This window comes from Leopardus geoffroyi, chromosome E3 (assembly GCF_018350155.1).
Source record: "Leopardus geoffroyi isolate Oge1 chromosome E3, O.geoffroyi_Oge1_pat1.0, whole genome shotgun sequence".
Lineage (NCBI taxonomy): Eukaryota > Metazoa > Chordata > Mammalia > Carnivora > Felidae > Leopardus > Leopardus geoffroyi.
Genome location: NC_059340.1, coordinates 32,458,895 through 32,486,849, shown reverse-complemented (window position 1 = coordinate 32,486,849; position 27,955 = coordinate 32,458,895). Strand labels below are relative to the sequence as shown.

The following is a 27,955-nucleotide window of genomic DNA, read 5'->3' as shown; positions in this document are numbered from 1 at the left end:
TTCGTGAAATCCCCCCTCTTACATCCCCAACCACAAGAGCCACCTTTGCAACCAGCTGTGTCTCCAGGAACTGAAAACATTCCCCAGAACGGCTTTCAGGCTGGGGTGCGGACAGATTTCTGCTCCCAGGTTTCTTAGCATCTGAATGGAAGGAGGACTAGGGATGCGGGGGCTTCCAAGGGACTCAGATGGCTTGTCTCTGAGCTCCGGGCTCTGTCTGGGCCCCGCAGGCCAGCGTGGACCTCCCAGGAGCACAGCTCACCCTGTCCCCCGTGACCCTCCACGCTGCAGAAGCAGAGGCCTGGGCAGACAATGCTCGTAAGGGGAAGGGCCTGCATGTACCTGAGGAGGAAGGTCCCCCGCTTCTGGTACAACCTCCCGTCACGTGTCACTTCCTCCAGCTTGCCCTCCAGCTCCAGGCCCTGAGGCCGGCCACTCATGCTGGTCACCAGAGCCACCAGTGACACGTGGGTCTTCCGAGGCTGCAACAAAGACCAGGCTGATGGGGACGGATGGCCAGCGGGGACCGAGCTCCATAAACCTCCCGCCCGGGGGTCCAAGGGGCTCCTCCCCCTGCCCGTCCACTGCCCTGGGTATGGCATCTGACAAGGGCTGCTGAACTGCATGGCAGCCTCACCCTGGATCAGACCGCAACGTCGCACGGTATCACCACCATGCCTGCACCTCCCTAGGCGCCCAGCGGGGAAACGAACTTCTCAGGCTTCTGGCTCCACGAGACAGGGCTTTGCTAGCACGGGTCTGTGCTAATATGGCTAGTTTCCATTTACAAACAGAGAAACTGGGCTCAGGGAAGCCCAAGGTCATAGACCAAGCTAGTGGCACTGAGCCCTCTCCCACCCCAGGGGAGAGATCTGAGGTCTCTGAACAGTGGAGCCTCCAGCAAGGGCTACCGGGACATACCTGCTCCATGTGCCCGTAAGCTGCCGTTAAGTTCACCTCCTGCAGGGGTCGCTTCAACCAGCCGTGCAGTATCTTAAGCTCCTGGCTGTTCTCTGCGTGGATCTCACTCTTCAAAGTCGCACCCCATGCTGATTCTACTTCAGTCCGGCTGCGGAAGAGGCTCTGTGCCAAGGCCATCGCCGTGGACACCTACATTGAGGAAGTGGAGGGTGACCCTATGTTCTCCCCTGGGATGCCCTTTCTCCCCATTACCACTTGGTGAACTCCTACCCATCCTTCAAAACCCCTCCGATACCACCTCCAGGAGGCCTTTCCCGTCTGGTCCCCGCAGAATAGGTTGATTCCCACAAGGTCTTGAGGAAAGAGGAAAAACTTCCCTCCATCTCTCAGCCCTGAACAGAGGGAGAATCTGAGTTATCAGAGAAGATAACTCCCTTCCCCCTCTCTCCTCTTCAGCTCGGAAAGGGAATATGACCTCACGGGGCCACCATTAGCAGCAGGCAGGGTTTCTGTGTCCCAAGGGACACACACACATGTGGGTGGCCTTCTTTCCCTGCATCATCGCTGTGGTCTTCAAAGGCCTGGCAAGACTGGGTGTTGTTCTGGCTTGTCCTGGAGCTGGGGGAGGGAGGACACTGTAGCTCCACACACAGCTGTGCACCCCAGCCCACGGCCCCCGGCACAGGCCCCACGAGGAATAGCACGGTGTCTGTACCCTATAGGCCACTGTCCGCTGTTCACACATCTCCAAGCCTCAGGAGAGGGGGTGATGGGGTCAAAATGGGGTTTAGGGATTACTGAACCCACTGCCAAATACTAGAAATCCGTGACACCTTGTCCCGTAGGTCACTGACCCTCAGGTCTCCCCCCAGAACCATGCCCACCACCCCCCCCGCAAACACCAGCCGTCCATTTCAGTGAAAGGCAACTCCTACCCACACAGCTGCTCGGCCAGAGCCTTGGGGTCATTTACGTCATGTCTCGTGCTCCCTCCTCCCCACTGACAATCCACCAGCTCATCTGTCAGCTCCAGATTCAAACGTGACCCTGGCTGCCACGTGTTAGTCCCTCCTGAGTCCCCAAGCTTGCCAGTGATACCCGACTCCTCACGCCTCCATCCTGCTCCCACTCTGCCCCTGACTCAGAGGGGACTACACTGTCCCCAGATGGGCCCATGGAGCTGCCTCCTTCTGGGTCCAAGTCAGGCCTGGACCTCCTGCTGGGTCCACCCATCATCCCAACATGGGGAGGGGATGGATGTGCCCGGCTCGTGGGACACCCAGGGCATCTTCCACTGACTGGGTTTCTTTCAAATCTTTTGGCTTCTGAGATCAAACAGGTGCACAGAAGCATACTTAGTTACATCCGGCAGCTGGTACAAAAGTCACCTATGACCTTGAAGGAGTTTTTATTCTGGTTTTCGGCAAAAGCCTGAGGTCTGCTTATTGCTGAGTAACCCTCCCACCTGTCTTCCTATTTTTATCAGCTGCTAAGAATATGGGAAAGTGAGGGCGCCCAGGTGGCTAACTGGCTGAGCGTCCGATCTCAGAGTCTGTGAGTTTGAGCCCCGCACTGGGCTCATTTGTTAGCAGAGAGCCTGCTTTGGGTCCTCTGGCCCCCTCTCTCTGCCCCCTCCCTCAAAATCAATCATTAAAAAAAAAAAAGAATATGGGAAATCGAGATGGGATGGGGGGATGGGGTGGTCCCCTCTCCCAAATTCACTTAGCGACTAATTCTCAAGACTGTACACATTGGGTCATCCAAACCGCCCACATCTGTGACCTGATCTCAGGTCTGCGTGTTCTCCCTCTGCATGGGAGACTTTCTAAATGGCAGGGAACCAGGCTCCTGGGCCCAGAGTCCACCTGCGGGAGGGGAGCAGGGGGCGTGGCTGGGCATGCGCACCCGGAGGTAAGTGGTAGTCGGGGTGTAGATGTGGATCTTGCCCTCCCTGTCGCGGCCCCGACGCCTGCAGGCCACTTTTATCACCAGGTTCTTGAGGGTCCGAGCTTTGCCCAGCGTCAGCTCCAGAACAGCCTGGAAAGTGGGTCGGTGGGGCCAGTACAGCCTGTGAGCCATCGAGACCATCAGCCAGGGACTATCCAGGTTCAAGGCTCCTGCAAGAAGTAAACAGACAGAAGTTGGACACCCAGTATGAAAAGAGCTACTGGCAGGCCTCGAGAGGTGCCTCATCACATCCACTATGGGCAGGTTTCACACCTGGGAATGGGTGAGAAGGGGCAGAAGGGAACTTTGCAGAAGGCTGGGGATGCTCTGAATCTTGCAGGGGCTACACAGGTGTGTGCACCTGTCAAAACTCATTAAGTGGCACCCTGGAGAGGTGTGCATTCCACCCTCGTTAACACCGCACATACTGGAATATTTAGAAGTGGAATGTATGGATGTCGCCAGCTCACTTGGAACTGCACCAACGAATAACCTGGACGTGGTAAGGGGACGGATATGTGATAACACAAGGGGAATAAAAACGGAATCGTAGAATCTGGGTTAAGGGTACGTTGGTATCGATGATACAATCCACGGTACTTTTCTGTAGGTTTGAAGTTTTGTCACAGTGACATGTTGGGCAAAAGGTATATATGCAGATGGGCACCTGGGTGGCTCAGTCGGTTGAGCGTCTGACTCTTGATTTTAGCCCAGGTCATGATCTCGTGGTCGGGAGACGGATGCTGACAGCCTGCTTGGGATTCTCTTTCTCTCTCTCTGCCCCTCCCCTCCTCAAAATAAATAAATAAACATTAAAAAGAAAAAGAAAGGTCCCTACAGATACAGGTCCCAGGGCTCCCCATCCAAATGCTCAGCATGGAAGCTTCCCAGTCAACAAGTGCACCCCCAAACCTCCAAACTACTCCTTCCAGAGTAGTTCTGAGTGGTCAATTCTTAAACATAAGCACACACCTAAGCCTTGCGTGGCATTCGAGGAAAGCCACTCATAGAAATTCAGGAACAACAACAACAAAAAGAGCTCTAGAAAACAGAAGAGAGCCAAAATTTAAACGTAGTCGAAGGGGTGGCAGAACTTGAGGAAATAGGTCATCAAAACAGAACAGAAAGATAAACAGAAGGAACAAAGGAAAGCAAAGAAAGAAAATTAGAACCTCAGTTTCTGGAGCCTATCTGACCAGAACACAGAGGGAAGGAGATTATCAAAGAAACTGTACAAGAAAACTACCAGACCTGAAGGACACTTCCAAGTTGAAAGGGTCTACGCAAAGCGCCCAATACAATGGATGAAAGAAGATGCATGTCGGGGCACATCATAAGATCTGAAGATGCTGAGAACACAGAGACATTCCAAAAAGCTTCCAGAGAGTAAGAAAGTGGTCACATACAAAGGCCGATGGACCAAAAATAGTATCTCAACTGTATGAAAGGACAGTAGAGCAAAGTCCTCAAAATCCCAAGGGGAAAACGAAAATTCTCTACTCAGCCAAGTTACCCAGGTAGAATGAAGCCAGTTTAAACATTGGGGGAGCAAAACATTTACATCCTATTATGAGATGAACTGTGTCTCTCAAAAATATACCAAATTTCACCCCCTCAGTGTATCTCACAACATGACCTTATTTGGGAGTGAGGTCATCGCAAATGTAAGTAGTTATGATGAGGTCACACTAGAGTAGGGTGGGCCCTAAAACCAAAAGGACTGGTGTTCTTGTAAGAGGAGGGAAGTCTGAACCCAGGCATACACACCAGGAGAAAGCAATGTGACAACAGAGACAGAGATGAGAGCAGTGTGGCTACAAGCCAACAAACTCCAAGTAGTGATGGCCACCACCACAAGCTAGGAACAGTCAAGGAAGGATTCTACCCAGGGTCACAGAGGGAGCATGGCCCTGACAACACCTTGAATGCAGAATTCTAGTTTCCAGAACTGATGAGAGAATTCATCCCTGTTCTTTTAAACTGCTCAGTTTGTGGTCATTTGTTAAAGCAGCTTTAGGAATCTAATACCTCTCTCAGGAAGCTACTGGAAGATGTGCTCTATCAAAACAAAAGAGTAAATCAAGAAAAAAGAGGACATAAGTGCAAGAAACAGGGCTGTGACCCAGAGAAGTAGAGAGAATTCTCAGAATGATGGGGAAGGGACACCCCAGAACCACAGCTGTGCAACTGGTCTACATTGGAGAGGGACAGTGGTTCCAAGAAGAAGGTCTCCAAGAAAAATATGGGAACTAATTGAAGCTGATGCATAATCTCATGTGTTTGGCCATCTGGAGAAGAGTTTTGCACTTATGCTTAAAAAACTGGGGATAATTAGTAAGAGGAAAATAGGAAACTAACCAAACAGGGGGAAAGCCCATTATAACTCCAGGAAAAACAAAAAGTCACCTTTGTGTCTCAGCTAAGAAGGACATTTATAGAGTCACAATTAAGTAAACAGTGGATATTCACAGACCAACTCTTTTAGGGGGACAAAGAAAAACAGATATTCGAAAAAGTCTGGTTAAAGAGTTATATTATCATCTTGTCTGGTAAAAAATATATGAAGAATGTCTAAAATAGAAAAATCAAGAAATAGCAGTATAATTTTATTATTTTAAGAGCTGAAGAGTTTAATAAGAAACAGATAAAAGAATTTATAATGGTTGCTGTATTAAGTAAAACTCTGGATAGAAAGATATGAAGCAGACAATTACAATAATTGTTATAAAATAGCTTTTTAGTTTAGGGATGCCTGGGTGGCTCAGTTGGTTAAGCGTCCAACTTTGGCTCAGGTCATGATCTCCTGGTTCGTGGGTTCGAGCCCCACTTCAGGCTATGTGCTGACAGCTCCGAGCCTGGAGCCTGCTTCAGATTTTGTGTCTCTTTCTCTGCCCCTCCCTCATGTGCATGCGCACTCTCTCTTGCTCTCTCTCAAAAACAAACATTAAACAAATCTTTAAAAAACATTTAAAGAAATATTTCAAGTACATACGTCAGTAGAGAACATCATCTGATGGGCCCCTATGTAATAATCACCCACCTTCAACAATTACCAACTCAAAGTTCTACTTTACTTTTCAAACTATGTATGACTACAATAAAAATAAAATTAATTCAAGGATAAACCATGGTAAATCCAGTTTTTCAAGGTGAGAGAGTGTTCCAGGGAGCAGCAACAGCATGTGCAAAGGCTCTGAGGTCTCTGGGGGAACAGAAAAGAAGCTGGGGGACTGCAGGGTAACGGACAACAGGTGAAGTGGGGCGGGGTGAAACTGGATAATTAGTATATCAGTCTTGACATCCAGGCAAACAAAAAGGAAAGGTATTCCAGGTAAGGGGCATAGCCCGAGCAGAGACCTGGGGGCCAGAAATCTCAACCGCTAGCCAGAGCCTCCCTAAATGACACTCACCTTCCCATTTCCACAGAGTAGCTCTAGAGGTGTCTTTCCACCGCAAGCCAGCCGCCAAGGGCAGCTGTCCGTTGTCCTGAACCTTCAGGTGTGTGCTGCTCTCCACGTGGGGCTGCCGAAGGCTCAAGTGGTACAGCTGCGTACGGTAATCCACCTGCCTCTCAGGCACCTGGAGCGCAAACTGGAGAAGACCCACCGTCAACATGCTGGTCAGAGCACTCCACTCCCAACCTACAACATTCCACTGGCTCACCAGGACACCCACGGGTCGGCCTGAGTTCCCCAGTTATCAGGAACTGCCCAGCCCAGGCCACCCCTAAGGAAACCCTGTACCCATCAGCAGTCACTCCCCACTGTCCCTGGAAACCATTAATCCAATTTCTGTTTCCATGGATTTGCCTATTGTGGACATTTCGTATCCGTGGAATCATATAATATACGGCCTTTGGTGTCTGGCTTGTTTTATTTAGCATGACAATTTCAAGATTCACCCATGTTGCATTGTAGCATGTATCAGAACTTTATTCCTTTTTATTGCTGAACAATACTCTTTTTTTTTATTTTTTTAACGTTTGTTTATCTTTTTTCATGTTTATTCATTTTTGAAAGACAGAGAGAGACAGAGCACAAGCAGGGGTGGGGCGGAGAGAGAGGGGGACACAGAATCTGAAGCAGGCTCCAGGCTCCGAGCTGTCAGCACAGAGCCTGATGCGGGGCTCAAACTCACAGACCGTAAGATCATGACCTGAGCCGAAGTTGGACGCTCAACTGACTGAGCCACCCAGGCGCCCCTATGTTTATTTATTTTTGAGGGAGAGGGAAAGAGTGTAAGCAAGGGAGGAGCAGAGAGAGAGGGAGACAGAGAATCAGAAGCAGGCTCCAGGCTCGGAGATGTCAGCATAGAGCCTGACGCGGGGCTCGAACTCACGGACCGTGAGATCATGATCCGAGCTGAAGTTAGACGCTTAACCTACCGAGCCACCCAGGCACTGCGGGAGCCTTGCCATGTTAACATTCATTTTTCAATCGAGGAACATGGGATGTCTCCCCATTTATTTCAGTTTCTTTAATTTCTTTCAACAACATTCTGTGGTTTTCAGAGTATTAGTTTTACATTCTGTTGTTACTTTTATGCTGAAGTATTCACCTTTTCTGACACTATTACATAAGGAACTGTTTCCTTAATTTCATTTTCAGGGTTTTCATCGCTAGTGTAGCGACACACAGCTGACTTTTGTATATTTATCCTGTCTCCTGCAACTTTGAGGAACTCATGTATCAGCTTTAATAGATTTTTTTGTGTGGATTCATTAGGGTCTTCTACAGAGGACATAATGTCATCTGCACACAGTAATACTTTTACTTCTTCCTTTCTGATCTGGACATCTTTTATTTTTCTTGCCTCACTGCCCTGGCTAAAACCTCCAGTTCAATGTTGAATAGAAGTGGTGAGAGCAGACATTCTGTCTTGTTCCTGATCTTAGAGGGAAAGCATTATTCTTTCACCATGAAGTATGATGTTGGCTGTGGATGTTTCATAGATGGCCTTTGTCAGGTTGAGGAAGTACTCTTCCATTGCTCATCTGTTGGGTGTTTTTACCATGAAAGGATACGGGGATTTGCCCAATACTTTTTGCTGCTTCTACTGATCATCTCATCTTCTACTGATGCATCCTTTATCAATATGGTGTATTACCTTGATTTTCCAATGTGAAACCAACCTTGCATGCCTGGGATACAACCCGTTTGGCTGTGCTATGTAATTCTATTTATATAGTGCTGAATTTGGCTTGCTAGTACCTTCTTGAGGATTTTGCATCTATATTTATAAGAGGTCTTTGGTTTTTCTTTTCTCCTGAGGTCTCGGTCTGGTTTGGGCATCAGGATGATACTGGCCTCAGAGAATAGCCCGGGAAATGATTTCTCCTCTTGACTAATCATTCAGTAAATTATTTTACAATAAATTAATTCTGGCACAATCCAGTCCAGCCAAGAGGCTAAGAGCCTAAGGTTTGCAATGAGACATCCTGGAGTTTCTATTTCAATTCCGCCACATGGTAGACCTGTGGTCAGGGACACCTCAGACCAGCGTGTTGACACAATTTCCGTTCCAAAGAACGAGGATAGATAGTGGTTACTTCACTGGGCTTAAATGAGATGCAACCAACAACACAGGTGACATGTGGCCTGGTAATAATAAATGGCTCATCACTACTCCCTCTGTCCTTCCCTCTTCTGTTCCCTGTCAGCGTCTTAAGAATAAATAGTATCTTGGGGCGCCTGGGTGGCTCAGTCGGTTGACTGTCCGACCTCGGCTGATCTCACGGTTTGTGAGTTCGAGCCTCACGTCAGGCTCTGTGCTGACAGCGTGGAGCCCGGAGCCTGCTTCGGATTCTGTGTCTCCCTCTCTCTCTGCCCCTCCCCTGCTTGCACTCTCTCTCAAAAATAAAGTTTAAAAAAATTTAAAAAAAAGAATAAATAGTATCTTATTCATACTTGTCCCCCCAGAACCTAGCAGGGTGTCCGCCATATTCAGAAGCCTGCAGAAACACCGCCCAGCTTTCGTGTCTTTCCCAAAACCCTGGGGGCCAGATGCTTCCCAGAAAGAAGATGTTTTCACAGTTTAGAAGAGTAACGTAATGCATGTACTGCAGTCGTGGAAAGAGCTGTCAATCACGTCAGAGTTCTAATTTTTTCGAATGTCCAACAATATGAAAAAGCCATCTGCAGTAGAATAAATACAGAAAAGATGGTGCTCAGCCTTCCCGAGCGACCAGGGAAATGCAAATTCAAACTACGAGATATCCTTTCCACCCATATCAGCAATATTTTTCCAGTGGTAAAAGTCACATATGGGTGAAAGGGAACTGCTCCTCTTGGACGTGGCTGGAGGGGTGGGGGATTGATTCGAGCGTTTTAGAGGGCAAACTGTCAAAAGGCAGCCACTTAAAAATATACAAATCCCAGTTGTGCATTATGACCTGTGTCCCAGAGATACACACGTGCCCAGGGAGGCATGCCCAAGGATGTTCAGACTTGCTCTGCTAGAAACCACAAGAGTTACATGGCCGAATAAGATACAATACAGCAGCACAGGGAACATGATGAACGTGTCTAAAAGAATGGATCAGATGTCTACAAAGTAACAAAAAATTCCTCCTACAGGGTAGCTGAAGGTCTCACAAAGCAAGACACACCAAACAAAACTAAATGCTTGTGACAGGCCCACAGAGCAAACAACAGAAAGAGATCACCTTTCCAGCGCTCAGGAACATAACTGCTGCTCCTTCTAGAAGGGGCCAGGATGGAAGAAAGAACTAAGAACGAAGTTTTAGCTTCATTCTGAATGTTACTTTTTTTTTTTCACAAGGGGAATTTATTCAGAGTGTTGGTATATATAAAAGCAATTTAATACTTGGGAATAAAGTTAACCAAGGAGACCAAAGACTTGTATACTGGAAATCACAAAATGTTGGTGGAAGGAGTTAGAGAAGATATAAATACACGGAGAGACATCCAGTCTTCACGAATACAACCCAGAGCAACCTATAGGTGTAACTCAATCCCCATCAAAAACCGCAATCACATTTTGGTGTGTGTGTGGCAGAAACAGAAAAATGCATCCTAAAATTCATATGGAATCTCAAGGGACCCCCAACAGTCCAAACAGTCTTGAAAAAGCAGCACGAGGTTGGAGGCCTCACAAAGCTACGGTAATCAAAACAGTATGGCAGACAGAAAGGCAGCGACATACAGACCAGTGGACCAGAATGGCGCGCCCAGAAGTCAACTCTCACATTTGTGGTCACATGATTTCCAACAAGCACAGTGAGCCCATTCGGTGGGGGGAAATTCCAGTCTGTTCAACACTCCGGGGCTGGGACCTCTGGATAGCCACACGCAAAAGAACACAATGGGACGCTTACCTTACACCACACACGAAAGTTAATTCAAAAGGGATCAAACACCCAGTTGACAGCTTAAACTAGAAGATCCCTAGAAGAAAGCATCAAGGAGAAACGACAACATTACATTTGGCGAGGATTTCTTGGATAGGACCCCCAAAGCACAGGCCAGGAAAGTAAAAAGAGATCAATTGGACCGTCTGTGAGTTTAAAACTTGTGTGTATCGAAGGCTGGTATCAACAGATGGAAAAGGCAATCCACAGAACGGGAGAACGTATTTGCAAACTATGTATCTGATACACAGTTACTGTCTAGAAGGTACAAGGAACTCTTACAACTCAGTATCAACAAAGCAAAAATGGGTTAAGGACTCAAACAGACATTGCTCCAAAGAAACAGACCAATGGCCGCCAAGGGCATGAGAAGATCTCAATATCCTTCATCGTTAAGGAAATGCCAATCAAAATCACAATGAGGTAACACCTCACACCCATTAGCGCGGCTACTATCAAAAACAACAGGAAACGACAAGTGTCAGTGCACATGCAGGGACCCTGCAACCTTCGTGCACTGCTGGGGCGGGGCGGGGGGGTGGGGGGAGTGTAAGATACGCAGCCGCTGTGGGCATCAGTATGGCTGTCGCTCGAAAAAAGTTAAAAATACAATTACCATCTGATCCATCACTCCACTTTTGGAATTATCTACCTAAAAGCATTAGAAACGGGGACTCGAACCGATATTCATACACCCACATTCACAACAGCATGTTTCACAGCAGCTAAAACACGGAAGCAACCTAAGGGTCCATCAACAGAGGAACAGAGGACAATGTGATGCACGTATCCGACGGCACATTATTCGGGCTTGAAAGGGAACCCATTCTGACACCAGCTACAGCCTGGACGACCTTGGAGGATGTTACGCTAAATGAAAGAAGCCAGTCAAAACGATACAAATACCATAAGATGCCACTTATATGAGGGACCCCGGGCAGCAAGAGGCGTGAAGAGTAAAAAGGTGGTTGCGGGGGCCGGGGGCGTGGGGAGTGGTGAGTTATTCTTTACTGGGGACAGAGTTTCTGTTGTACAAGACGAAAAGTTCTGGGGGAGGCTGGCGGTGATGGTTGTACCACAGCATGAGTGTCCTTAATGACACTAACCTATACATCTAAAGATCACACACACACACAAAAAGGTCAATTTTATGTTGTATGTATTTTGTTACGATTAAAAACATTTTTAATATTTTTTAAATCTTTATTTATTTTGGAGAGAGAGACAGCGTGTGAGCAGGGGAGGAGCAGAGAGGGAGGCAGACACAGAATCCGAAGCAGGCTCCAGGCTCCTAGCTGTCAGCACAGAGGCCGACGCGGGGCTCGAATTCACGGACCGTGAGATCATGACCTGAGCCAAAGTCGGACGCTCAACCAACTGAGCCACCCAGGCACCCCCGATTAAAAACATTTTTAAACAATTTAAAAACACACACCCAAAGTGTGTGCCTTGCAAGGGTACATCGCCTGTTCAGGGGCGAAGCGCTCAGTTACACTTTACTTATAGAAAAGCGCTAGCCCTCCGGTAAAACCTGGACGTGAAGCCGAAGCTGGTGGTGACCCTGGAACCAAGGCCTGAAGGGATGTGGTGACTGGGGGTGGGGGGAGGGGGGATGCCCAGCTGCCACTAGGCAATGCTGCGGCTCTGTGCAGCCCGTGCTTACCTCCACGAAGTAATTGCTCAGGGCCGGGCCGGAGTCATTCTGGAAGGTCTGGCTGATGCGGAACTGCCTCTTACCGCTGCTCTCGTTCCAGTGCTTCCCATAGCTCACCTCCAGCTGGGAGTGCAGGTGGCCCGAGCCCTCCTCGTGCCGGAGCTGAAGCTGGGGACCCCCCCCCCAAGGAGATCCGCGAGGAAGCCTGGTCTGCCCAGTCCCTGGGCCTCCTCACTGCCACCCACCGTGGCTCCTCTGGGCAGACAGTTCCATAGGAGGTCAATGTCTTTTCGCATTGACTTTGATTTCGTAAAACAGTGCATTAGAATATGGTCCACCTTTGAGACTATGTGGTCAGTACCCCTTAAATCCTGAGCGTGGACTGAGTGAAATCCACGGCCTCTTGCCCCCACTCTCTACGGCAGCCTCTGGCTCTCTGATAGAACCTCAGTGGATCAGGGTTTCGAACCTGGCATCCTGCCACCCCCTCTCACATCTCCACACCAGGTTCGTTCATGTATTCATTCACTGAACACATTTTCCCCCAAGTACCAAGTAGGTACTATGCCCAGCACTGGGCATCAGATACCCAACAAGGAAGACTCGAGGAGATCCCGCACTCAGGGGGGCAAGAATCCAGTGGGAGAGGAAAATGTGAAATAAGTCAATTAACAAGAGAACATCAGCTTCTCCCTTCTGCTCACGGTGCCAGCCACTATGGCGAACTGCGAGTTCCTAACACTCCAGCTCTCCCTCCTGCCCCAGGACCTTTGCACGTGCCATGTCCCCTTCCTGAAGCACACTTCCATAGGAACAGAGTCGTTTCATGGTTTCATTTTCACCTTAAGATGTACTTTTCCCAAAGAAGCCTTCCCTACCACCCCATCCAAACTAAATTCCCCACTGTTATGCTTCCTCAGTCTCCACCCTGTTTACCATCCATGTCCCCTACGGCTCCCTTGGTTTGGTCTCTCTCTCTCTCTCTCTCTCGCTCTCTCTCTCTGCCCCCACCCAGCAACAGCATGGCACAGGCCAGGCGCTGCCTTGTGCACAGCTCTCCCGAGTGCTAGGCACATAGTAGGTACTCACTAAAGACCAAATGAACCAATGGACGGAAGCCTGAGACTGCAGCTCCAACTCCAGCTCCATTCCCATACGTGACCTTGACCAAATCTCTCCGTGGGGATGAGCTCTGGGCCCTCTCCAGACGCCCCCGCCCACCCACCCAGGGCACTCACCTTGTGGCTGAGCGCTGGGGCCTGCGTGCAGTGGAGCTCGTGGTCCAGCTCTAGCTCATAAGCTGCCTCTGAGCCACTGTGCGTCCGCAGCTTCTGGCTGGTGCTGCATTCTTGCGCCAGCTGCTTCGCCTGACCTACGCGGGGCAACCGGAGACGCCTGCCCGTCGTCCGCCAGCAGCCCTCCATCCCCATTCCCGGGACACGGGAGCACGCAGCCCAGTCTCGGCCACTCCCACCCCTGCCCCGGATCCGCTCCACTTCCCGTCACTCGCTGGGACCTACTGAAGGGGAGGGAGGGTTTAAGGGACAGACTTAAATATCTTTTTTTTTTTTTTTTAACTGGTGGGTGCTCAGGTCTATTCAGGGCCGACAGAGTGACCTGGTGGCTAAGGAACAGGTGACGAAAGGACAAAAGGCAAGACGGCACTTCGGCCCCCAGAGCCAGAGCCCCAGGAGAGGGCGAGGGTCCCGCCACGTCGGCCCCCGCCCAGCTCGAGGTCCGTACCCAGGAGGCCGTACTTGATCCTCAGGGAGCTGGTCCAGAGGCGGCCCCGCTGCTGCACCAGACCCAGGACGCGCAGCCCCACGAAACCCGGCACAGAGAGCTCGCCGCCCAGGACCACCACCTGCAGCCCGTCCTCCGCCTTCTTCTCCAGCAGCACTGTGGGGGGAGCGGGCAGTGAGAGCGGCAGGCCTGGTGTGGCCGGGGCTCCCTTCCGGGGGCCCCGGGGACAGGGGTGCTGGTGGAAAGGATGCCCCGGTGTCTGCCGAGGAACACCGATGTCAGAGCACTGACCCTACTACTCGGGGGCGACCCCGAAAGTCACTTTTGTGGGTCCAGGCCAAAAGTCTTCAAGTAGAAAACAAGACAGATCAGAGAAGAAAAACAATGCCTCGGAGGCCATCTGGGGAGGCCTTTGGAAACCTGTTTCTGCGACCCCAACGTTCAGCCAGTGACAACACCCGGAATACCCACGCCAGGGGGCCAGCAGGCCCTGCTGTCATCCCCCCGGAATCTCCCAGAACAACCACGAGGAGCATAGCCACAGGGCTGCACCCCAGCTCTGGTATCATGACAGGCACCTGCCAGGCTGGCCTGTGCCCAGGCCAGGCCACGTGCTCAAGGTTGAAGCCGTGCCCTGTGCAATTTGGGTCACAATGCAAAATGTGCATTTTACATATGGTGGAATATGGGCCAGAATCAAGAGAGTCCAAAAGCTGCTGTTCTGGGGTTCATGGAAGGTAGTTGGCATCAAGGGGAGCCTCTGGGGGGGGGGTATCTAAGGGAAGGCATGAGCAGGTATGGAGCCTGGATTTTCCCTTGGGGGGGGATGTTAATACTGGCAGGTTTCGAGGGCATGGAGACTCCACGTGGGGTGCTCGGCCCTCCCCCTCCTGTAGCCTGGCGCCCTGAAGAGAGGGAGTGGGCAGGAGGGGGCCCCTCTTCCTACCTGACAGGTGGGCCTGGTCACTCAGCACGTTGCTCAGCAACACGGAGAAGGCCAACCGGCTGCCTGCCTGCCGGCTGAAGTGCCCGGTGAGGACCACAGGGCGGCCCGCCGTCACCAGCTTTGCCTCCAGCTGGGCCTCAAACCGCTGGGGCTCACCGCCAGCTGCTGGCCACAGGTCACTCCGGCCCTAAAAAGGCCCCAGCATCACCGGGGGCGGGGCCGGGCTTGGCCAGCAAGCCTGGCTCCGTCCACAAGAACTGAGACAGACGGGACAGGGGACGGAGGACGGAGCTTAGCCAATAGCCTTCGCGACTGATCCTTCCCCAGTTTCTTAAGCTTGCTATTTTTCTTGTTTAACATTTATTTATTTTGAGAGACAGAGAGAGCAGGGGAGATGCAGACAGAGAGAGAGAGAGAGAATCCCAAGCAGTCTTACATCAGCACAGAGCCCAATTCAGGGCTCGATCCCACAAACCGTGAGATCGCAACGTGAGCTGAAACCAAGAGTCAGACGCTTAACCAGCTGAGCCACCCGGGCGCCCATTGGTCCTTTTCAAAGTAAGGAGTCCATGTCACAAGTTCAGATGTCAATGTGGAAGGCTCCTTCCCCCCTCCCTCTCGGCAGCCCGCTCTGGGCCAGCAATCCCTGCAGACAATCCTGGGATCCGACCACTTTGGCCACATCCACCACTCCCCTGGCTCGAGACCTGGCCACCAGTGCCTATGTCGTCGCAGCGTCCGCCTCCCGGCTCTCCTGGCTCCCACCTTGGCCCCATTGTCTGCTCTCTGTCTGGCAACCAGAGCGACCCTTTTGAGACACGTAAGATCACACAGGCCCGTCTTCCTCCGGATAAAATGTGATGTCCTTGCAAAGACCAACAAGGCCGAGACTTTCTCTGGAAGTCAGCGGTGCGGACCTGGCTGAAGGGACTTCCCAGGGGAGGACACCGGCAGGCAGGACACAAGGACAGCCCAAAACAGCCCTCTATGTCGCCAGACCTGAGGTTTTCTAGAGAGCCCGTAAGCAAGTACAAATGTGATCACCGATGGCCGCTATCAACTGTAGGCCAACCCAACAGACTCTGCTACCTGCCAGCTGATCCCCTTACCCCAAAGATGTAAAAACCATCCGCTACTTTACATGCTCTCTAAATCCTGTTTTTTGCCTTTGTTCCTTGACCATCATGATTCGCTGTCTTCAGATTCCTCTTTGGCAAGACCTTATGGGATCTGTTCTCCCACCTCTCTGCCCCTCTTCTAGTCTTCTCCAAACACATGAGCCTGTGTGCTGTGCTAGTAACACACCAGGCACATCCTCACCTCAGGACCTTTGCACATGCTGCACCCTTGACCTGGAATTTTCTTCGCCCAGAGAACCCCATGGCTCTCCTCTGAACATCATTCATGTCTCTGCTAAGAGGTATCCTCTCAATCAGGCTTACTTTCTCATCCTATTTAAAACCGAAGACTTCTTCAGACCCTTCTTCTCACAGAACTTCAGACTCCTAGGCCCAGCTCAAGGATTCCCTTTTCCTTTTGCACTGATACCCACCTATCACTATAGAATTTACTTATTGATTTTGTCTGTTACAATGGAAGCCCCAAGAGGAGAAAATTGTGTGTGTCTCTTTCACTGAGCTGTCTTCCAAGTACCCGGCACACTATGGGTGCTTGATAAATAGAAAAAACGAAGACGCTCAAACCTACGGGTTTCGATCCCCTCCTTGGTCTCCCCATCTCCCTCTGGACCTTCTTTGGAAATAGAGGCTTTGCATATGAGCGGGTTATAAGGTCACGAGGGCGGGCCCTACTCAGGAAGGACAGATGTCCTTATAAAAAGAGGAAGTTTGGACCCAGACAGAGGAAGACAGAGCGTGAAGACAGAGAAAAGATGCCACCAGGCAAGGGATGCCTGAGGCCATCAGAGGCTCTCCCAAGAGCCATGGAGGCTCCAACACCTTGATTTTGGACCTGCGGCCTCCAGAGCCGTGAGAAATTTCTGGTGTTTCAGCCACCTAATTTGGGGGGGTGTATTTTGCTAGAGCAGCCCTGGGGAACTAATACAGACTGCTTGGGGCACACACTGCTATTTCTTCTGGAAATCTGGGGAGCGGCATGCTTTAACTTGCCTCTCTCTACTGACCTTAAAGCATGCTCCTGAATTACTAATATGACTGATTTTTTTTTACCTAAGTGGTAAGATGCGAGCCCACGTTCTCTCCTTTATACGTCTCTGAGTACCAAGAGCTCACAAATGTTATGGGAGGAGGACACAGCAATGGTGACGTCAACTAGTAAGCAGGGACCCTGGGACTCAGGCCGGAAACGCCCGGAAGGTGGCAGGTGCCAACGTGGGAGGCCCGAGGATATGGAGATATGGAGCAAACCTTGATGTAGTAGACGTCTCGGTCGTCCATTATCAGCTCCAGGTGACCCACGCGGCCGCTCTGGAGAGTCTCGATCTTTCCTGGGGACAACACAAGAGTTTAGGGACCAGGGTTGGCCATTCTGCCCCTGCATTCCCCCAGGACAACGTCCTGCCAGTTTTCTTATCTCTGGGCCCCGGGAACACGGAGGGGACGCGGTCATTACCGTCTAGCTCCAATTTCTTCCTGAGATGCAGAAGCTTGAGCCGGAACCTCCCCTGGGGCAAGCTGTAGCTGACGTCCACCCCGACGTCCCTGGGCACGTGTGACTTGGGCGTGCCCATGAAGACATGAGCCGAAGCTTCCCGAGGGAGCCAGCCGTCCTTCTGGAAACACAGCAGACTGCTCAGACTCCAGAATCTCATCCAGTCAGAAGGTTCTCCCTCTTCCCGAGGGAAGACCCGCATCCCCACCACTCAAAAACTTGAGTTCTTAGGCTCCTCCTTGACCTCGCGAGGCAAGAACCAAATCGCAAATTTGGAGATCTCGAGCAGTACCTGGGGAAGAGCAAAGTCCTACAGGAAACTCAGGACCACATCTACAGGGACTTGGTTTGTCCGGCAAATAGCCTGGGGAGAAGCAAGGCATGGCACCCACCAGGGGCACCCTGAGCAGATCCCCTCAGACCCCTTATCCAGCTCAGTGCACGTATCTATGAGTCTCTGCACAGTGTGCTAACACCTGGCACCTGGGCCTCCAGAATGTTGCCCTCCTGTGCGTTTTTACAGGAGTTAAAAACAAAAAACAAAAAATTGCAGCTTCCCAGCCTCACGAGGACCCCACTCTGACCTGGAACCCATGCTCCAGGGCTCCCCCAGGATCAGGAAAAAGTTGCTGCTTCCCCTGATGTCACTCCCCACTCACCTTCTTCTCCTTCCCTATTCTTTAAAAAAAAATTTTTTTTTACATTTATTTTTTGAGAGACATAGAGAGACAGAGCACAAGTTGGGGAGGGGCAGAGAGAGAGGGAGACACAGAATCAGAAGCGGGCTCCAGGCTCTGAGCTGTCAGCACAGAGCCCGATGTGGGGCTCAAACTCACAAACCGCGAGATCATGACCTGAGCCGAAGTTGGATGCTTAACCAACTGAGCCACCGAGGCGCCCCTCTTCCTTCCCTATTCTAACTTCCACACTCTCTTACTAGGTCGTCCTGGAGCCTTTTCTTAATCACTTTGACCCAAATCCTTGATTCAGGTCTGCTTCTAGGACAACACAGCATAAGACAAGAGCACCCTTTGAGACCCCACATCATCGTACGTTCTTTCACTACCTGTAAAGGTTCACTACTGTGTATGAGGCTAGTTGTAGGCTCAGGGAGTGTGACTGAGCATTAGATACCCATATTCTCATGGCACCTATATTCTAGAGGGGAGGGACCACCAGACACAAATCTACACAGGACGGCACCTGGTAAGAGGTACTCTGCTGACAAATTCAGTGTTTGGGGCCAGGCAGGGTAGTCAGGGAAGGCTGCCTCTGAGGGGCATTTGAGAAAACAAAGGAAGCAAGAGAGAGAGCCAAGTGGATGCCTGGGAAAGAGTATTCCAGCCAGAAGAAACAGCCAGTGCAAAGGCCCTGGGGTAGCAATGTGCTTGGTGTTTAAAAAAAAAAAAAAAAAAGGAGACCAGTGTGTGGACAGTGGTGAATCTGGTAAAGAATTTGGGAGACGAGAAGGACAGGCCAGTGGTTCAGGGTGTTTGGCTCCTACTCAGAGTGACAGAAGCCACTGGAGAGCTCTGAGCAGAAGAGGGACAAGAACCTTCTGCGGTTTCAGAAGACCTATCTGGCTGCTAGGGTAGAACAGATGGTAAGGATACCAGAGCAGACACTGGGAGATGAGATAGGAGGAGGCTGTTGAATGCCCATTCTGTGCCAGATGATGGGGACACAGGAGAGAGAAAAACAGGCACTGAAGCTCTTCCCGGGAACTAAGTAGCCGGTGGGGGAGACAGACGGCGGCCAAGGAGCTTTAGTAACAAACATGAAAATGATCTAAAGGGAAAGAGCATGGTCCTATTAGAGCAAGTAACCAAAGAACATGACTGCATTGGGGTCATCAAGGCAGGCTTTGCTGAGCAGGGGACGTGTGAACGGAGACTGGAAGATTCAGAGTTAACACGTCAGACAGCCAGAGACAGAGGATCAGCCTGTGCAAGGGTCCTGAGGCAGGAGGCAGACCACAGTTGGACCAGCCCAGCCCAGCCGCTCCAGAGAGGAGCCCCATGTCCTCATGAGGCTGATCCCAGAGTAGAAGACCTAGGGAGACCCGCAACTTGGCTGGGGAAGGGGGGACCGTTCCAGAGGGCCTACCTGGGGGTGGAAGGTATAAGCAGCTTCCAGGAGGTACTGCTGAAGGCCCTGGTCCTGCTTCTTCAGCGTCACAGCCGCCAACACAGGCAGCGAGAGCAGGGAGGGCTGACCAGCTGGTGGCCAGGTGACCTCTGTGCACAGCTGCCAGCCCCAGGTGCGGGACCCTGTGGAGAAAGGGGAGTGGGCAGCACTGGGCAGCAGAGAGCTAGAGAATTCCAGGCGGGAGCCCACGGCTGCTCACGCAGCAAAGGAAAAGCTTCTCCACTTGCTTCTGGGAACCAGTGCCATGTAGACCAGGGTCCCTCAACCCTCGGCACAACTGACATACTGGGCTAGTCAAGCCTCTGTTGCAGGAGCTATGCTAGTTACAACAACCCAACCGTCTCAGACATCGCCAGATGTCCCCTGGGGGGCGGGGGGAAGGGTGGCAAAATCACCCTGGCTTGAGGACCCCGGTGCAGACACGAAGAGTGTGGGCAGTTGTGTGTAGAGGAACGAAGGCTCCCGAGCAAGACTCTGCCTGGGTCCGAATTCCAGCTCTGCCAGTTCCCGGCTGTGTGACCTTGGGCAAGTTGCTAAACATCTCTGTGCCTCCGTGTTGCTCATCGGTGGACTGGAACTGAGAACAGTTCCTGCCTCTTGGTGTTACTGTGGGGACTGACAGAGCCCGTCAGTGTTCAGGACAGCGCCCGGCCTAAAGTGGTCAGTTCGTTTAGATGGACCCCTCCCCGACTTTACTCCTAAAATGACTACAAAGATCCGCTCCGGTTTGGAGAATTTCCGCCCCATTTTTTTTTTCAGCTTTGCTGAAAAATAACGTGATGTTATTACTAGATAATTTTCTAATGTTGTTAAAATATCTCCTTCATTACAGGGTTTGAAAGTTACAGGTTGGGCGCTCGGGTGGCTCGATAAATGTCCGACTTCAGCACAGGTAATGATCTCACGGTTTGTGAGTTCGAGCCCCGCGTCGGGCTCTGTGCTGACAGCTCGGAGCCTGGAGCCTGCTTTGGATTCTGTGTCTCCCTCTCTCTCTGCCCCTCTCCCGCTCATGCTCTGTTTCCCTCTCTCTCTGTCAAAAGTAAATAAACATTAAAAAAAAAAAAAAACTTAAAAAAAAATAAATAAAAGGGAAATAACTTAGGGGCACCTGGATGGCTCAGTTGGTTCATCATCCAACTTCGGCTCAGCTCATGATCTCGCAGCTCGTGAGTTCAAGCCCCACATCGAGCTCTGTGCTGAACATGGATCCTGCTTGAGATTCTCTCTCTCTCTCTCTCTCTCTCTCTGCCCCTCCCCCACTTGCATATGCTCTCTCTCTCTGTCTCTCAAAAATAAACCAACTTTTTAAAAAAATGTAAAGTCATAGGATATCTCAGTAACTCACTAAACCGGAAGTCGGAGGGTTTTACTTTTCGTACAAATGGCCAGAGAGTAAATACTTGAGGCTTGGCTGATCATAGAGATGGTCTGTCACTACTACTCACTTCTGCCATTGAAGGACAAAAGCAGTCACAGACAACAGGTCAACAAATGGGCACGGCCATGTACCAATAAAACTTTATTTCTGACCACTGAAATATGCACTGCGCAAATTTTCCACACTTTGAAATATTCTTCCTCTGATTACTTTTCACCCATTTGGAAATGTAACAACCTATTCCTAGCTCGCAAGCCTTCCTAATGAACCAATCAGCCAGGACTGGATCGCTGAGTTGCATCCTGTTTTCTGCCCTTGTAAATAATGACGCCGTGAACATCTTTGTGCATAGCACATTTTATTGGCTTGTTTTCATAGGGTAGAGTTCTAGAAGCAGAATCAAAGAGTTAAGGGGTATAAATCCTTCTCAGGCAGGAGAGCAACTCTAGCATTTAGAGTTGTCCTTGGTCCCTTCGGCTCCCAGATGCCCAACTGGGGAGAGCAATGGCAAGGACCCTACCGCCTACCTTCTTTGTCAGTACAGGACTGGGCCTCAGAAGGGCTGCGGGCATTACTGAGGCTCTTCACGCCATCCCCGGTGACGAGGTACAGCTTAGAGCTGGGTGGGGAAAGAGGAAAGTCCCAAACAAGTCATTTGCATTCATTCTCCGGACAAATACTCCTTGAGCTGCCACAGTTTGACACCAGGGCAAATGCCACCGTGAACGGGACAGGCCTCTGGAGAACTCACCCACAGCACTGGTGACAAGTGCCATGATAAACCTGAATGGGGGCAGCATGGGGTCTGTCTTAGGGACAGGGCAAGGCCTCCATTAGCTGGGAGTGTGTGGGTATCTGCAGATGTTGACATGTGAGCAGAGACTTAAAGGATGAGAAGGAGCCGGCATTCTAGACAGCGGGAATAGCAAGTGCAAAGGTCCTGGGGTGGGAATAAAGAGGCCTCTTTAGAAGCACATAAAGGGTGGCTCAAGGGCGTCAGGGTGGAGGGAGAGGGACTGAGTGAAAGGCAGGAGGTAGTGGAAGGAAACAGGTAAGAGGTGGGTAGGACCCCCATGAAGAAGGACAATCACGTAAGACCTGGGTTAGCCCAGGAGCAAGTGGGGGGTTTTAAACATTGTCCAACTGTCACCTCTCCAGGAGGGTGGGAACAAGCTGGTCCCAGGAGAGAGCCCTGTAAGAGCTCCCACCTCCACTCCTTGGCCCCCGCAGTGCGTCACACACTCCCACACAGGACACTCACTAACACAGTCACACGCAAACACACACACCATCAGACAGGCACACTCTCACACACACTCCCACACACGTGCATATTCACCTAACAGACTCACACGCACCCCCTTCTGCACACACAGGCTCACCTCACTCACTTCTACTCTCAGACACATGTGAACACACACACACACACACACACACACAGGCGCACACACTGACGACCACGTGCACACGCTCACGGGTGCTCACAGACACGCGTGCACGAGCCCTCAGGCCCCGCCCACGCCTGCCCGCGCCCTCGCTCGCAGGGGCAGGCACTCACGGCCCCGCCCACTGGGGCAGACCGCCCACCGGGGCAGACCGCCCACCTGAGGCTGAGCAGCTCCACAGGCTCCTCGGGCGTGTTCAGATGCACCTTGAGGTCTCGACTCTTCCTCGCCTGGATCCCGCCATCCAGGCTGGCGGTGCCCCGGATGCTGGTCACCCACCTCAGCCCGGCCTGCCCCAGGGCACCCACCGTGCCCATCTGCGCTGAGATCCGGAGCAGGGCACTGAGGGGAGGGACAGACGCTAGCTGTGTCCCGCAGACCCGGGGTGGGGGCGGGGGGCCGTAAGCCCAAAGTCCACTCGCCCACCACCCCCGGCTGTTCTCCGAATCTCGAGCCAGAGCGGCCCGTGCGCCGGGGTCATCGCTGGCCACACTCCAGGGGCACCGAGCCCTTCACACACCGTCCTCCCAGTCCTCACCATCGTCGGCCTCAACTCATAGGCGCAGACACAGGAGGGGACAGGCAAGACCACCCGCTCGGGGCCCATGGCTGGGATGAAGGGTAGCAGGATGGCGACCGGGGCTGTCTGAGCCCCAGTCGGGGTCTTCGTGCCAAAGAGCAGCCCGCAGAGGACACCCACACTGCCCCCCGTCAGACCCAGAAAGCACAGACAGGCCAGCCGAGTCAGTCCCGCTGCAGAATCAGACGAGCACTGAGCAAACTCGGCCCATGCTGTGTGGCCCTGGACCCAGAGCGCACCTGCCTGGAGCCCGTCTCCTCCACCATTGGCGGGAACGAGGACAGTGCCCACCTCCTGGGTGATTATGCGGGGTCACCAGACTCGGTGCCCACACATCTTAAATGGCCCTCCCGCTGTCCCTCCTCCCCTCCCCTCAGAGGCAGCGTGGAGCAGGGGGAAGCGTGGGCTGTGGCAGGAGACTGGAGACCCCGCTGCCTTGCACCGCTGTGCTTCCTTGGGCCCGTGCTGTCACCTCACTGAACCTCAGTCTTCTCACCTGTAAAGCGGGCATAGCTACCCGGGACCTCCTCACAGTCTCTTGGCACAAAAACAAAACAAAACCCACCAAATCACAGGAGCTGGTGTGACCGATGGTCTGCAGAGCAGGGACCCCCTCCAGCCCAGAGTGGTGCCCGCGCTCTCTGCAGCCCTCTGCAAGGGGAGACCCCTCCTCGCCCCCCTCCCTCCCCCAGCTTCAGGGAGCCGGCTACCTGGGCTTGACATAACCATTCACGGAGAAATCCAGGGGCTGCTGGAAGCTGGCAGTGCCTCGCACTCGGACGCTGATGGCAGCCGAGGCATTTAGGGTCAGCCGGGCTGGAAGGCCAGACATGGTGGGGAAGGTGAGCTCCTCCAAGGCCAGGTTCAGCCTCCGGTTCACCTGTACCTCCTGCCCCTGCAGTCACAGAACCGTAGTGATGCAGGTGACAGCCCCCGGAGCGGGCCAGGTGTGCACGGAGCACGGAGCACACACGACCTTATTTGATCCTCACACAAGGGGCGGGGGGGAGGGGGGAAGGAAGCGATATTATCCTTGTCCCCTGTTTCCAGAGGAGAAAACCGGGCCCATCAACACATGAAATCATCTGGCCAAACCCACGTACGTGGAACCAGGTGAAGCCGAGTTCAAACCCAGACAGTTTACTGTGGAAAAGGATCAGGGTCAGAGGTCAGGGACCCAGGGTCAGTCAGGTAAAGAGTGCGGGCGCCGCCCACGATGCAGAGCACTTACTGGTTTTTCACTTTTTTTTTAATTTATTTCTCAGAAAGAGAGACAGAGTGCGAGTGCAGGTGGGGCAGAGAGAGGGAGACACAGAACCCGAAGCAGGCCCCAGGCTCTGAGCTGTCAGCACAGGGCCTGATGTGGGGCTCGAACCCATGAACCGTGAGATCATGACCCGAGCCAAAGTCGGATGCTTAACCGACTAAACCACCCAGGCGTCCCACTATTATAATATCATTCCCATTTCACAGATGCAGAAACTGAGGCCGTGACTAGTTAACACTCCCCAGGAGGTAAGAGGTGGAGCTGGGATTTGAACTTGGGCAGCCTGGCTTGAAATCCCACTATCTTAAGTCTGAGAAGTACTGTAATACTTTTAAAGCACCAAAGGAAATGCCACGGGGCCAGCAGGGCGGGGAGGGGGCGAGCCCAGCCTGAGGTACCTTCAGGAGCTTGACTGCCAGCTCGGCCAGGCTCAAGGACTGGCGACTCATGCGACTCCCCATCACCCCGCAGTTCATGACGCTCAGCTCATGCCCGAACACCTTCACGCTCAGCTCACAGCGCAGCGCCCGCCTCTCCGTGCGCCTCCGGGTCACCTGAGGGAGAAGCCAGGTGACCAGCATCAGGTCTGGTGCCTGGACAGTGGTGGGGGTGGTGGGGGGGGAGGGCGGGGTGGTCCAGAGGGCAAGGTCAAGGGCTTTTGGTGTCTGGAACGTGGCTTGCCAAACTCATGGCCCACAAGCAGAATCCAGACATGTGTTTTCTTTGACCTGCCCAGAGCCCAGTACGGTGTGTGTGGGTGTGAGTGTTCTAACAATCCTTTTGTTCTGGAATAACCTTAGATTTACAGAAGCGTTGCCAAGATGGTACGAGCAGCTCCCATACACCCCTCGCCCTGTTTCCGTGCTCAGCGTCTTTCACTGCCAGGGTCAGGGCGAGAGCTGAGAAGCTGACACAGACACGGACTATCATCAAAACTGCAGACACTACTCTGATTCCACCACTTTTTCCAGCCCCGTTTTCTCCGTTCCAGGACGCCATCCAGGCACCACACTGCATTTACCTGCCCCACCTCTCCCATCTGCACACTAGTCTCTGACACACTGTCTTCCTGTGTATTTCACGCAGTGTGGACCTTTTGAAAATTGGATCTGTTTCCAACATTTAAACATTTAAGAAATGACACGTAAAATCCAGATTCTCTTGCTTCTCGAAAGATACAAGTATTGGCCTGCCTACCCCCCTCCTCCACCACCACAGGGGGCAGTAAGAGGTCAACAATAGCTGCCACTTTTAATGGAGGTACATGCTCCCGGAACCTGCCACAGACCCCACCTCTCCCTGTTGCCTCTCCAACACGGAGGCCAAGTATTGTTGCCATTATCGCTGTGCTTGTGCAAAAGAGATCTTTGGTTAGGACTCTCCATCAAGAGTGTGAAAATAACAGACAAAAACGATTGTAGATTTTTTTTCTTTGAGAGAGAGAGAGAGAGAGAGAGAGAATCTCAAGCAGGCTCCACACTCAGCATGGGACCCAACGCAGAGCTCGATCCCGTAATGGTGAGATCATGACCTGAACCAAAATCAAGAGTCGGATGCTTAACCGACTGAGGCTCCCAGCCACCCCAAGGATTATAGATTCTAAGAAAAAGTGTTTATGCCTAGCCCACCAGCCTCATTCACGTGACTTGCTGGCCCCAGATCTAGTCCAACAGGCTCTAATGGGCAGGGACCCTGACCATCTTTGTGTCCTTGGGCCCTGGTTTCACACTTGATGACTGGTAACTGTGTCACCATGTCCCACGATAAATGCCCCAGCCATTCTCCCTGATCACCATCAGATGTATGCAGCAGTAGCTTCTTATGAGAGCAAAAAGCTGCCAACCACCTAAGTGGCCTTCAGTGGGAGAAGAGTCACGGAAGGCACAGTCCTCACCCACAGAACGGATGTTAAAGCACCCGGCGACCCACCAAATCCATCCCTGGCTACACACCCCGCAGAAACGCGCACGTGCGTTCACCAAACAGACACGTACGAGAATGTTCACAGCACCACCTGCAATAAGCCAGAAACTGGAAACCACCCAGAAGCCCACCAGAAGCAGGACGGATCAACAAACGGTGGTGTCTCCGTACCGTGGAACGCGACACAGCAAAGAGCATGAACAAGCCATAAGTATGCACAGCTACACAGATGATCTCACAAACCAACTTTAAGCCAAAGAAACCACACACACACACACACACACACACACACACACACACACACACACACACACAAAAGGACATGAGGAACATCATTCACGCTCGCCAAGAAGTGGAAGCAACCTGCAGGCTGAAGGTCCTTCAGCAGGCGGGTGGACAAACAGTATAGTCTCTCCACACAGAGGAATATGAGCCGTAGAAAGGGAGGGAGTACTGACCCATGCAACACAGATGAATCTCACAACACGATGGGAGGTGAAAGAAGCCAGATACAACAGGTCCCAGCTTGTCTGATTCCATTCATAGGAAATGTCCCAAATAGCTGAATTCATAGAGACCCAAAGCAGATTAGTGGTTACCAGGGGCTGGGGAGTGACTTGTAATGGGTATGGGTCACCTTTGGGGTGGTGAGGGTATTCTGGAACTGGACAGAAGTGGGGGGTGCACATCACTGAGAATGTACTAATGTCACTGAATTGTCTGTGTTAAGATGGTTCATTTTAGGGGCGCCCGGGTGGCTCAGTTGGTTAAGCGTCCGACTTCGGCTCAGGTCGCGATCAGGCGGTCCCTGAGTTCGAGCCCCACGTCGGGCTCTGTGCTGACAGCTCAGAGCCTGGAGACTGTTTCGGATTCTGTGTCTCCCTCGCTCTCTGCCCCTCCCCCCCCTCAAAAATAAATAAACATTAAAAACAAAAATTTTTAAGAAAAGTAAAGATCATACCACACACTGGGAGGAAATATTTGCAAGCCACATATCGGATAAAAGACTTGTTTCCAAGATCCAAAGAATTCTCAAAACTCAGTAATAAGAACCCAATCCAGTATTAAAAAAATAACAACAGACACTATATCTGAACATACACCAAAGAAGACCTATGGACAAACAAGCATGAAACTAAGTTCAACATCATTAGTCACTGGGGAGTCACACATTAAAGAAGGAAGATACCACTACTAACAGAATGACAACAGTTAAAAGGTCTAATCATACCAAGTGCTGGCGAGGATGAGGGGGAGACCAGAACTCTCCCACCCTGCTGGTGAAGTGCAAAATGGTACAACCACTTTGGAAAACAGTTCATGAAGGTCTCAAAGATTAAACCTGTAACTACCATCTGACCCAGTCATGCCCGTTCTTGGACATCCACCCAAGAAACGTGAAAACATACATTCAGGTGAAGACTTGTACATGAATGTTCATAGCAGCCCCCAAGATGGAAACAACACAAAGGTCCATCCACCTTTGGATAAGCAAACTGGCACATCCATACAATGGAACGCTATTCAGCAATAAAAAGAAATAACCTACCAGTATAGCCTGCCATATGGGTGAATCACAGAATAATGTCCTGCATGCAGGAAGCTGGGCAAAAAGGCTACACGCTTTTATTTATTAAAAAAAATTTTTTTTAAACATTTATTTACTTCTGAGAGACAGAGTGTAAGCAGGGGAGGCAGAGAGAGGAGACACAGAATCCGAATCAGGCTCCAGGCTCTGAGCTGTCAGCACAGAGTCCGACGTGGGGCTCGAACCCATGAAACGTGAGATCATGACCCGAGCCGAAGCCAGAAGCTCAACCAACTGAGCCACCCGGGCACCCCAAGGTTATACGCTTTGAAAATTAAGTTTGTGTCACGTGATTCCATTTACGTAACTCTAGAAAATGCAAAGTGATCTACAGGGACAGAAAGCCTACCACTGGTTCCTGGGGACAGGGGTGGGTGGAAGGAGGGGATATTATGGAGCACGAGGAAACTTCTGG

The 27,955-nt window shown here is 51.6% G+C and overlaps 1 protein-coding gene across 1 annotated transcript in view; it reads right to left on the bottom strand.

Moving 5' to 3' along the window:
* The window catches only part of LOC123589086, a gene marked incomplete at its 5' end in the record, with an annotated part of 131,390 nt that overhangs the window by 80,035 nt on the left and 23,400 nt on the right, over positions 1-27,955 (bottom strand). Inside the window, 15 exons of the mRNA XM_045460727.1 lie at positions 343-482; positions 922-1,110; positions 2,827-3,038; positions 6,279-6,459; positions 11,901-12,059; positions 13,130-13,263; positions 13,635-13,790; positions 14,581-14,767; positions 16,968-17,047; positions 17,173-17,332; positions 19,318-19,481; positions 21,265-21,356; positions 22,342-22,524; positions 23,473-23,657; positions 24,428-24,583. Of these exons, the coding sequence (XP_045316683.1) occupies positions 343-482; positions 922-1,110; positions 2,827-3,038; positions 6,279-6,459; positions 11,901-12,059; positions 13,130-13,263; positions 13,635-13,790; positions 14,581-14,767; positions 16,968-17,047; positions 17,173-17,332; positions 19,318-19,481; positions 21,265-21,356; positions 22,342-22,524; positions 23,473-23,657; positions 24,428-24,583 (2,378 nt within the window). The remainder of the gene's footprint in view (positions 1-342; positions 483-921; positions 1,111-2,826; positions 3,039-6,278; positions 6,460-11,900; positions 12,060-13,129; positions 13,264-13,634; positions 13,791-14,580; positions 14,768-16,967; positions 17,048-17,172; positions 17,333-19,317; positions 19,482-21,264; positions 21,357-22,341; positions 22,525-23,472; positions 23,658-24,427; positions 24,584-27,955) is intronic.